The following is a 12,667-nucleotide window of genomic DNA, read 5'->3' as shown; positions in this document are numbered from 1 at the left end:
GGGAAGGATTGTGAGACGTTAATACAGGTTATGATTCTTCCTTTAGGGCCTGTCTACTCTGCATGTCAGCTGACTCGAGCTCAGGCGATGGGATTGTAATATTGATGTCTAGATGCTTGGGCTCAGGCTGGAGTCCGAGCTCTGGGACCCTGAGAGACGGGAGGGTCCCAGAGCTGGGGCTTCAGCCCAAACCTGAACGTCTACACAGCAATTTTACAGCCCCACAGCCCAAGTGCAAGTTAGCTGACACATGCCAGCTGCAGGTGTTTAACTGAAGTGTAGACGGACCCACTATTTCTTTATCTGTTATTTGGAATTTCTAATTTCCAGTGCCGGAATAAATGAGGTGGGATGGGAGCAGGGTGCTCTCAATGAGGGTCCTTGGCTTGGGGAAAACATACCAAGAAATGTGAGAAAAAGACACATTGGTCCAGATCCTGGCCCTCCCAGTGCCATCTATTGTGCATTGTTCAGGGACACAGAGCTCCCTCCCTCGGGGGAATGGCACGGTGGCACAAAATCAATGTATCCAGCGCTCCACCATCCAATCTCCAGCCCCTGCATCGGCAATGCTCTGGGATGAGCCGGGAGTATGAGATGTCAGCAGTCCATAGGCGACCGTTCTTGTCCAACTGGTTCAGCCAGCCTCAGGTTCAGGGAGTTAGAATGGTGGCTCACAGCTGCCTTTCCCCCACCCTGGATCCTGCACAAATTGCAGCTGGCTGGACCCCCTTTATGCTGGGTCCTTACAAGCTGGCCTTCTCCATCTCTCTTACACCTAGGAAATGCTTGTCTCCCTATCATGCTATTCCTGGCCTCCTTGTTTGCTGCACAGGAGCACTCCTCTTCTGATTTTCCCCATAAAGACTCTTTCTTATGGATTCCACATATGGTGGGGAGGGAGGGAAAGGGAAGAAATTTGTTTTAAAGGAAAATCCTGTATTTTAAACCCTGGCCATTGAGTGGTGGGGGGCAGGGGGATGGAGGAAAGTATGCGCTCACACACCCGGGCTGAGCTGAATGAATGGCCTATAAGAGTGCTTTTGTCTCACCCACACAAAGGCATTCTGCAACTACTCTGGCTGTCCCCGAGTAGTGCTCGGGGGAGCCGTGTTCCTGCCAGCTCCAGGTGAATGATGGTGAATGAATTAAATTGTTTGGGGTGGGGGTAGGGGGAAGGAAGTGGGCATAGCGTCTCCAGCTAAGCGGAAATGAATGAGGAAAGTTGGACAGGAGACTGGAGGCTGACAGGAGCTGAGAGCAGACTGTGCTGGGGAGAGTCTGAGCAAGAATATTAATTAGAGTTCAGGGTCAGGGTGAAGGGAGTTCCCTTTAGAGAGAGAGGTCCGGGCAGGCTGCTTTATAGTGGCAAAAGAGTGGCTGTAATGAGAGTGAGTAGGAAATGATGGTACCAGGGTAAATTCGGTGATATGCTGCGAGTGCAGCCAGCACTGTATGCAGGGTAGGCCCAGGTAAAAGCTGGACTCACAAGTGTGTATCCTGGACCTAGTTTTAGTGCAGCTAGGAAATACAGTGCCTATTGCACGCTGATAAAAGAAGCCGCCCTGACTGTGAGCGTGAAAACTCTGTCTGAGCGGGAGCTAGGCCATACACCAAGCGTCGGGTGGCTTTCCTGACGTTGGGAAGGATACCAGGAGGCTGGGAAGCTCAGTGCAGGGTCTGTTTACCAGATGCAGAATGTCCCGGCAGAGATCTTCACACTGACAGTGTGTGCAGAGCGTGAGCGGCTGGTGCAGCAGAATACCCCATTTCCCAGCTATGGGAATTCAACATCAGCTTCTGGGCCTAGTCAACTGTTCCCACCGGAGATATCAGGAATTTCCAGCTGTTAGGGATCAGTGACAAGTTGCTGCTGTCTCAGCATAGTGCTCAGCAATCGCACACGCTGGGAAATGTAAGTCCTCTGTTCAATTTCCCAGCCCGAGGATTCTGCGTTCCCCAAGTGCACTCTCACACCACGCAGACGTGAGCAAGTTGGGCTGAACTCCATGACCTGGTTATATAATGAGCAGTCGCTGACTCTTTGGCCTTTCTAAAATAAAAAATGATGTAGACCGTAAGCCCTTTGGGGCAGGAACCAGCTTTTGTTCTGGGTTTGTACAGCACCTAGCACAATGACCAGGAATCCTAGTTGCTATGAGAATGCAACGAATGTGTAGTTATAGTCTTGTAAAGTTATAAAGGCATTTATCTTGCAAATATTACAAATCCCATTAGTATATTGCTAATTGGCAGTAATAATACTTAGATTTTATAGAACAGTTGCCATCTTTATCTTTAAAGTGTTTGCAACATTAATCACTCAATGGATACAACTCCCCTGTGAGTTAGTTAATAAAATTTATCCTTATTTTACTTAGAAGGAAAATGAGATGCAATGAAGGCAGGGTAAGTGATTTGCCCAAGGTCACAGCTGTGATTAGAACTCAGTTCCTGCCTATTTGACCCATGTTGAGACCACTATAGCATGCTGTACTTTTCTCTCTAATTATACCAGAAAAAATCCAATATACAGAAGAAGTACAAAGCTAATGAGTTTTTAGACCTATTGTTGCCAAGGAAACATACAATTTACAAAAGCTACTTACATTTAGGGGCCATAAAGTATAACCCACTGATTGATACACAGCGATATGAAGAGATATGGTACTTACTGTAAGTGCTTGAATGTGATATCTGGAAAGCCAGTAGCTCTTGATCCAGAAGGAGAGCGACAAAGAGCCAGGACATATGCTCTAAGAGTTGCTATCCTCTCAACGCGAAATTTAGTTTCAATAAGGTCAAGGTGTGTTCCTACCACTAACACGACAGAATTCGGGGCTTTGGCCTGAAAGGAAAAACATGGACCCTGATTTGCCCCAGACTATGTAATGTACGGAACTGACAAGTGATCAGAAGTCAAGGAATACATTTCACCAAACTCAATGGGATCGCTTAGACTTTAGTAGAGAAGAGTCAGAACCAAACCCCTGGATCCAAACAACTTTGAACTTCAGGGAAATTCGGATCTAGAATCAAACTGTGCGGCTAGCTCAGGGTACGTCCACGCTACACATATGGGTATCCGCTGTCAAGCAGAAATACCAGAGCTGCCTTTACTCTAGCTAGCTCAGTGACGTTGCAACAGAACAATCTTCAGCACAGGCTTTACAAGCCCCCTGGAATTCTGGGTAATTATGTGCGTGCCGCAACAGTTTCACTGCTCCGATACCTGAACTAGCTCGATTAAAGCTAACGTGGAAACGGCTGCACAAGCTACAGTCACACCCCCGGGTTCCCGTGTAACCACACTCTCTGTTATGGTATTAACTCAATCTCCAGATCCAAACACCTCTGAATGCTGAATCTCAACCCTGTAGCTCGGACCTATCTTTATGCATGGGAATGGAATTCAGCCACAGAGAGCACTGGAGACCTACGTATCTGAACTAAAAAATGTTAAAACAGAACCTGTCTGGGCCGGAAGAATAGAATAAGTGCGACTAACCAGCACAAGATAGAAACTGCTTAGAAATCCCCTCAAACCAAACTGTGACTAGGCACTAATGAGTATTTGCAGCTTTGTCTTAGTCTGAATTTACAAATCAGCTTTTGTTTCACTCTCTGATGTGCAGAGATGATGAATTTAAACCATTAAATGTACTGACCTATCTATGGTACAATGGCAATTTATATCCCAAGAACAACATAAAATTCACAGATAGATGAGCTTCTAAGAGAGGTTCTAAATGAAGGTAAAGCATCCCCGTTGATGGGCAGAAATACGACTAAAAAAATCCCACAACCCGAAGGGACCTCTTACCTCAATGTTCAGCAGCCAGAACTGAAGGTTTGCAACAGCCTCTTCCCCTAGTGCCAGGTTCCATACAACTACATACAATGCTTTGTCTGTGAAGAAACACTGATTGACTGTCGACATGCTTGCTGGGCCCCCGATATCCCAGACATTGAATTCCACGGAATCAATCTACTTAGACAAAGAGAAGTGGTCACATAAAACAGCTACAGGACGTCATGGGACGATAACAGCTGAAGTCTAAACTGAGGCCTAGGTGTCTGCATATCGTATGCCATTGGAACGGTGCCGATGTTGCACTTGCGCCTCAAGGAAATCAAAATCAACAAGCAATTGTTAAATGTGGCTGCCACTTGCACGCGGGAAATGGGAACGAATCACTTCCTGCTAAGACTATAGGTGCCCTGCTGATGCTGGTAAATCTCCAGCTAATGCTCCCGCACAAACGAAAGACTGATTCTGAGCCATGTAATTCACTGGCTCAGGAATAAGCACGGTTTCCAGACCTGACTGTGGTCTATTTGATAGACTTGCTAAAGCTAGTTAGCCAAAAAGTGAATCATAGAGAGCTGGGGTACAGGGAAGCCCCCTGCAGAAACCATTTTCATTCCACAGAAGGTATGTCTACACCTTGAGCTGGACAGGCAAACTCTGGTCGAGCTACTGAGCCAAAAACAGAGCAGCTGCAGCAGGGCCTAGCTGCCTTGAGCACAGTCCTGTCCAAGACCGCTAGGCACATACTTGGGCGACCAGACCCTCCTACCACTGCCGCTACATTTCTATTTTTAGCATGGTATGTCTCCTTGAGCTGGAATTCACATCTCCAGCTCGAAATGTAGATGTATCCTTAGTCCCGATTCCCATCAAGGCTGAGTTTACCTTGCACAAGGGCAGGATCTGTCTAGATACTTTGGCGTTCAAAGCTTCTCATGCCACTGATTAACACCTGCTGGATGTCATTAGAAACCCTGATGCCAGGTGCAATGTAATGCCACAGGTGGGCCAAAAGAGCACTCTCAAATTCAGGCTGCTGTGAATTTGATAGGAAGTTTTAAAGTACTGCATATGATTCTGCCCCCTACAGCTTGGAGTCTATCTATGGTGCTTATAAACCCCCATCAGTGTAGTATCTCAGTATCTTTTATGCATTTATCCGTACAAGCCAGGGGCAATGGATTCCTCCTAAAAGTGGGGGGCCCCGAGGCCCCGCCCCCTCTGTGGTCCACATCCGCCGCGCCTCTTCCCCCCGAAGCCCCGTCCAAGGCAGAAGCCAGAGCCAGGCCAGGGAGCCCGGGCCCCTTCCCCTGCCCCGGATGCGGGAGCCCGAGAACCACCCTGTGTCCCCGCCTCCTCTGATGCAACTGAAGGAGAAGGCTCATTTCCACTGTCCTGTGGTGGAATTCAGTGTTAGTAAAGGCAGAGTCTTATGGCCACATAGGGCCTGATACTGATCTCATATTGGGGTAAATCAGGAATGATTCCACTCGAGATAACAGAGTTACACCATTGTAAGTGAGGTGAGAACCAGACCCTTTGGTCATTGTTTATAGGATTCTAGTCCTTTGCAGGTCAGGCAATAACTTTGTCAGAATATTAAATTCCACTTTAAAGGCCTAAGACTTGAAACTAGATTTTCCTGATCAGTGAAGTGTTGCCTGGAGGCTGCATTCTGCAGAAATGCAGGAGACAACTTGGTTAATCGAAGGGTGCTCCATGGATGCTAATCCTTGAAAGGTTTGTATCTCCAGGGCTCTCTGTTCAATACAAACATCTCCATGTTCTTTCACTAGGCTGTGACTCACTGCACCCAACTTAGAAAGAATGGAAAAGAAACACCCCCGCTTTAAGGAAAAGTTCCATGGAACCAAATAGAAAATGTTTACATTCCTATAGCGGATGTGAACCCTACAGAATTCATCCCTGCTTTACAATTCTATACGTTAGTTCAATTAGCCATAAAATATCATTCTCCATTAAATTCCATAGGATTGTACCGTAAATTCGGTTACGTTTCTGTAGGATCCTACTGGTCTCATCCCAATTAAACTCTATAGGGCTTTATCATAAAGGCCTGGCAGAAATGTCTTTCCCTTTTCCACCAATCTAAAAAATGTTTTGCAGCATCTGTTTGCTATTGGAATTTTTCTTTTTAAACTGTCCCCTTTTCTCTTCCACAGGAGCTTGCCTCACAGAGCCAGATTTAATCTTTCATATGGTGAGCATCTATTTAAAACATGGCATAAGGTTTGCCAAAAATGGGGAGGGCTCAGTGTCTTGAAACAAACAGTTTAGGGGGAAAAGCTCTTGGCCAGCTGAAGATTTGAACACAGTTGTTCTGCTGTAGTCCTGAATTTGGTGCTATAGCCACAGGTTATAAGGCAGTATTTGGTCTCCCCAGGCTCTCTCTGCCCAAGAGGGTTCCTTCTTGTCAATACATTACCTAGCAAAGCAGGCCTTATGCCTATGACCACTCATTTCTCTTCCAAATCCTTATTTTCCACTTGGAAGCTGGCCAAGTAGGGCCATTGATTTCAACCAGTTCCCTGAGTCAGATTTTCAAAGATAACTAGCTACCTAAGATGCAGACGGGCACCTAATGGGATTTGCAAACATGCCTACATGAGTTACGTTCCTAACACCCACTGAAATCAAAGGCAGTTAGATGACTCTCTTAGATGCACTTGGTTTTAAGGGGAGTTAGGAGCCCACATACCTTTGTGGATCTGGGCCTTAGTGCCCAGAATAAAATGATGAAGGGTTGTCAGAACTAGGCATGTTTAGTAGAAAGGGAAGATGTGAGAAATGACTAGTGATTAACGCAGGCAATGCTTAATTTGTGCCAGGGCTTGCCAGAGCTGAGCCCGGCACCTCTAGGCTTGGCAGTTCATAGCCCCGGCATCTCCAAGCTTGCTGTATCAGTTACGAATGTAAAAAAAATTGCTTGAGCCCTGCCATGTCTTTCATTACAAATTAAGCACTGAATAAAGGATGTTTTAAAGAGGGCAGAGACTACCAAGCAAAGAGTGAACCAGAAGAAAGAGCTTTAGGCTGTAATAAGAAAAACATTTTTAACTACAGTGTAGGAATGTAGACAACTGGACAATGAAGCAAGCTGACAAAGGGAATGGTGAATCACAAGAGTAAATTAACACCATCTACAAGGTCTGGTTTAGGGTAATGAAGTCAGTCTACTACTGTTTTAAGGGGCAGACTACATGACGCACTGGAGATCCTTCCTGCTCCAAACCATTCTACACTAGCAAACTATCTCTGACCATTATTCACCTTGGCTTTGAGTCCAGCTGGTTTCTGAAGCTCCCATTTTGTTGTCCGTATGGTGGCATCACTGTGCATCATCTGTGGGGCTTTCCCTGTCTGCAAGATCTCTATAAGTGTTGACTTTCCCTGCCGTGGAGGACCGACAATAATCATCTTCATCAGCTTGCATTTCTCTGCTTTGCGCAGCTGTGCCCGCAAGTATGCTAATATTGTTTTAGGGCCTATTGGAAAAAAGGGTGAACATATCCTGTGGTTAGCAATGTGCAGCAGGGCACATTTAAAATCTAGTGCAGCAGGTATGCCGGTAGTAGAAGTATTTTCACGGCAGTTTCTCTGTTGATTGAAAGGGCTCAGCGAATAAACAAAAGGAATGAAATTCCTAATGGACAGACCTGATCCCACCAAAAAGTCAACACAGCAAGAGGCTACAGTGAGTCAGTGTAAAGAGAAAAAAAATACTTTCATTTTCACTCTTCAAAAGCTCAAAGGAAACATAAAACACTAATGCAGCATTGGCAAATACTCAGTACATTCTTATACTTTCATGTTTCTACTTAAAACGAGGTTTAGACCACAGCACTTGATTTAAGAAAAATTAGGGTTTTTTAAATAAAAGACTACGCTGTTATAATTGGTCAAAAACACGACAGCTTACACCATCACGTTACTCTGCAATGTTTTGGGCCATTACTGAAAAATGCTTTAGAAGGGCAGTCAAAGTATTATAAACTATTTGCAGTCCTATAAAATCCACCACAAAAGTTCTCTGGCATAATATACTGCCAACAAAAGGTTGCATTTACAGGTCATTTTTCTGACGTAAAAATCTTTCGTAAACGGAGCCAATAGTTGGCGTTTTGCACTGAGGGCTGAACAGTGGCGCAACCAGAATTTTCCCAAGGTGGGGGTCTGGAACCAGAAGTGGTGGAGGAAGCCGCATTAGGAGATGGTTCACAGCGTTCTGGGAAATGGGGAGCCAGCTGCACGGTGTCTTAGGAGCCAAAGCCCCAGGAAGAGATGCAGCCCCCACTTCAGGCCATGCTGGTGGCTGAGAGATTCAATTGCTACTTCTTCCCCATCTCCAAGGACTGGCCCTGGGTGAGGCAGATCAACCGGGGTCTCTCAGCCTTTCCCCTGCCACCAAAGAAATCGGAACCAGCCCAGATCTCTTCCTGCCTCCCCTCCCCTCTCCTCCCCTCCCCTCAGAGAGACTCGGACCTCTCTCTGTGTCCCCTCCCCTTCCACGGGAGAGACTGGAAGATACTGTGTGGTAGCATCCATGGCCAAGAGAGGGCCTGGACCCCTGTTGTGTCCTGGGGTTGACTTTGCACTGTGTGGGAAGTTCCCTATGCAATTCCTTTTAACATTCCCTATGCAGATATAGTTCTTTCATGTCCAAGATGATAAAAAAAAAAGTAATTCTGATGCTCTGTTCAAAGAGATGAATTTATTAAAATACGTGTAGAATACAGACTTACCCTCTTTTATGATCTCTGCAGGAATGTTGCTGATATTTAGTTCCTCAACATCCAGCTGCCAAAGATTAGCCAGCTGTCCAAGTTCTGGAGGGAGCTCTCGGATACCAGGGTTACTGTTGGAAAATAAATCAATCTACCAACAACCAGGCTTTGTAAGTACGTAGCTACTGTTAGGGGCTCCCATATTACACAATTCTGTCTTCACAAAGATCTGCCCCTCTCTTCCATTAACATTTTCATAATACTCAGCACTTCCATAGTGATTTCCATCTTCAAAGTGCTTGGTAAAATTTAATTAACCCCCACAGCACCCCTGTAAGGCAGGTGAGTATTATCATCTCCAGTTTGTAGATGAGGAAGCTTGGGCAGAATGGTTAAAGCTCAAGGCTACAGAAGGAGACAGTGGAGAGTCAGGATTAGCATTCAGGCCAGCAGCATCCAGTTCTCTGCTCCGCCCATTACAACCACTGTCCTTACTCTAGAGTTTAAAGGTTAAAATCTCCAACCTAATTATACAAATCTATGGGCCCAATCCTATGAGCTGCTGAGTGTCTTCAACTCCCTCTGACTTTACATGTGCTCATCGCCTCGACTCTATGGCTACGTCTACATTTGGAGATTGGGCTGAAGCAGACATGCTTGTGCTAGCTTTCCCCGGACTAGAGCATTAAACATAGTGGTGTAAATGCAGTAGCAACGGCAGCAGCAAACAGTGGCAAGGCTGAGTATGTACCCACGGGGTCTGGGTGGGGTTGTACTGGGGGGTGGCTCGCTGCTGCCCGAGTTACCATGTCTACACTAGTATTTGTAGCATGCTCGCTCAATGAGAGCTAGCATGAGTCTCTCAAACGGATCTGGGCATCACACCCCCAGCTTGTAGCGTAGATGTAGTCTCAGACAGAAGGTTGGTCGTCAAAGCAGCAGAGTAATAATGTGGCTTTTCATGGCATGTACTTACTTCCCTAAATAAAGCTCTGTTAGACCCTTCAGAAGGCAAATGGATTGTGGGACGGTGTCTAGCTTATTGTCATTTACATACAGGACTTCCAGAGAGTCACTCAGGAATGCCGGAAACTCCAAGAAGGGACCTGAAACAACACGAGAGAAAATAAATGCTGAGATGAAAGCAAACAGAACATGCCACAAGGCTCTAGACCAATAACCGTTGGTCTTTAACATTTCAGCAAGGTCATTAGGTAATTGAATTAGTTACCATGAAGCAATACATGCAAAGCAAGTGACCACCAACAGAAACAATGGTAATAAAGCATCCAGGCCCAGATTACGGTTTTTACAATCACAGCACTGTTGGATTTTGCCCTCGTGTAGAGGTGCAAACCCCCAGCAGTGAACTGAGACCTTCTACCTGTGGAGCACTGAGGCAGACCGAATGTCTCCACAGTCACTGATGGGAATGTGTCTAGAAGAACATTTAATTTTTCTTTTTTGGTGGAGTAGCATGTGTTTCCTCATTGGACAGCGTCTGCTCTGAGATGCATCACGGTCCGAGCAATGACATCCATGCCCAATCCAGGCCCATAACTTGCACGCAAGGAGCACAAGCACTGGGAAGTTTGTTCCCTGCACTCTCACAAGAGCAGCCAAAATGTGGCCATAATACTCTCTGATAACTACATGTGAATAACTCAACAAGAGTTCAGGGTGAGCAGAGAATCAGGTCAATTTATGGAATTAACCCTGCACAGAGGGGGAGCTAGCGAGCCGCAGGATCTGACAGTGACTACAGTGGGCAGATGAGTCAATGTAGGCCCTCACCACAGGCAACAATAAAGCTAAGATTTACTCAAGGGCCCCAGATGGAGGCATAGAAGAAGCTGCATTGATCTGGAATGATGCTGCACAAAGAGCCATTTCAGACTGTCAACCAGTGAATGACAGAATGATATGAGCAAGATTTCAGAAACGCTATATAAAAATGACCATCATTCAATGCTACGTTCCAACAAGAGAATTCAATGATGACAATAAGGATACTTTTTATAACGGTCTTCAGAAGCTCATCAGCAAGTCCCACATGATGATATTTTTATTGTTATGGGTGATATAAATGCTGTGGTGGGGAGAGACAATCATGACACGACAGACATAAAGGGCACAGGTGAAACCGGCTCACTTAACAGGGAACACTTGCTTGAATTATGTCAACTGAACCATCTTATTGTTAGAGGGATACTCCTTCATCATACACCACCATAAAACAATGTGGTTCTCACCTGATGGCAAAAATCATATGAATAAAGTTCTGATCGTCACCTCAAGACATCCAAGTATACAGAAGGGCAGATGTAGGCAGTGATCATCAACTAACTGTGCATTGCCACAGTGAAAATGAAATTGAGGAAAGTACCAGTAAAGTGAATCACAAGAAAAATTAACGTCTTTAAATTTGAGGATGAACACTCCTCCAACACTCCTGGGTTCAGTTCACTCATTTTTTGACTTGTTATGAATTTAATCTTTTTAGTGTTTATTGCTCCTCTTCAGTATGGATGAATGGAACTAATCTAGCTATAGACAGACAGATTCAGTCCATCCTGGACACACAGGAGTAACTACCAAAAATAGCAGCAATGCTCCCAATTCATTTCCTAACCCTAGATAGAAAAGAGTGTGTTATGTTAGAAGCAGGCTCGAAGTGTTTATGAATTGTAATTATTTATTCATGAATTATGTATGACTTTTCTGGCTTGGGTCTGGATTTTCTGTTAAAAGAATTCCCATCCTAAAAATATTTTTGGATGGGTAAACTACACAAATGCAACCACATACATATGCAAGAAGTTTATTCTGAGTTTTATCAACCTAGTGTACTGAGTATCCGTAAATCATCCTCTGTAAATAATTTCCTAGACATAAGTAAACAGTTTACTTGGTAAAACTATATTAAATATAGGGAGCTTTTTGTACGAAACTGATGCATTCTGACTCCTGTCTTCACTAAATGTCCTTTAAACTCCTGGTCATGTCCTCTGGTCTCACCAAGCTGCACTTGGGACAGGAGGAGAAGCTGGGAGACAAAGGTGATTTTACTCCATCTTTGTGGCTGTCCAGTCCTGGCGCCAGCCAGGGAGCTGGTTTGGCCCCTGGCCCAAGTTTAGTCACACCCAGATACCCACGTATCAAAGGGGACATTCTAGCTAGGGACTGTCAGAGAGCCATGGCGCTCAGGCCATACCCCCTTTCACTAGGTCCCATCCCCTTTTCTAGGGGAAGGGGTTGTTATGAAGACTGGGCTGGCTCTGCATTGCTGGCTCTGCATTGCTTGGGGATTCTCATTGCACAAGGAATCCCCAGGGAGCTGGTTAAACTAGCTTTATGTCCCTTTGCACGGCCAGAGCAGCATAAGGAGCTATGGCAGGGCTGAAGGTCTGGCCCTCTGAATCTCCATCTTCTTGTTATAACATTCATGTTTCTTATTTCAACATAACACACACCAATCCTTTTTGCTGAGACCCTTCCCCATTTGCAGCTGATTGCTGGATCGACATCACCTAGCCCATACTGACAAATGCACCTCTTATCCCCTTGCTCCATGACCTGACGAAAGTGCCTCCTTCTCTCCTTTTGTCTCTCCTTCTCAGCTCCTCTTTTCACATTATTCGACAACAGGAGGCACAGAAGATGGGCATTAACTGGAATAGCCGGAGGATTTGAGTGGGGTGGGGTTGGTAGTAAGGCCAGGACAGATCTTTGGCTCAAAGCATCCCTGGGGTTAGTCCTCCGTTCACGCCCCCGGCCCCCAGCTGTTGTAATAGCTTTACAGAGAGGATATGATGCCCCTGATGCTGACAAACTCTTTAGAACAAAGGTTCAGGGTCATATTCCCACATGTTCTACACTCGGGATTGATGTCACAGCATTTATCTTTCTAGGTAAATCCTGCTATTTCTCTTTTCATTTGTAACTAGTTAAAGAAAATCTTACGCACAACAGAGATTTATTTTCTTCATATGAACACACACATTACTTGCTGGACAGCAGCTTCTACCTCCACGGAGAGGAAACTTTGCAAGTTTCATGGTTCCTTAGAATTTAAGGCCAGAAAGAATCATTAGATCCCCCAGTCTGACCT

At 45.4% G+C, this 12,667-nt stretch overlaps 1 protein-coding gene across 3 annotated transcripts in view; it reads right to left on the bottom strand.

Moving 5' to 3' along the window:
* LRRK1 (leucine rich repeat kinase 1) overlaps positions 1-12,667 on the bottom strand; it is a 109,661-nt gene that overhangs the window by 37,690 nt on the left and 59,304 nt on the right. For all 3 annotated transcript variants that reach the window (XM_084640816.1, XM_084640818.1, XM_084640817.1), the window contains 5 exons: positions 9,533-9,662; positions 8,575-8,687; positions 7,103-7,317; positions 3,824-3,988; positions 2,676-2,848 (listed from right to left, as the gene is read on the bottom strand). In XM_084640816.1, coding sequence (XP_084496942.1) covers positions 2,676-2,848; positions 3,824-3,988; positions 7,103-7,317; positions 8,575-8,687; positions 9,533-9,662 — 796 coding nt within the window. The remainder of the gene's footprint in view (positions 1-2,675; positions 2,849-3,823; positions 3,989-7,102; positions 7,318-8,574; positions 8,688-9,532; positions 9,663-12,667) is intronic.

This window comes from Lepidochelys olivacea, assembly GCF_965140295.1.
Source record: "Lepidochelys olivacea isolate rLepOli2 genome assembly, chromosome: 10".
Classification (NCBI taxonomy): Eukaryota; Metazoa; Chordata; order Testudines; family Cheloniidae; genus Lepidochelys; species Lepidochelys olivacea.
This window is presented reverse-complemented; position numbering and strand designations above follow the sequence as displayed.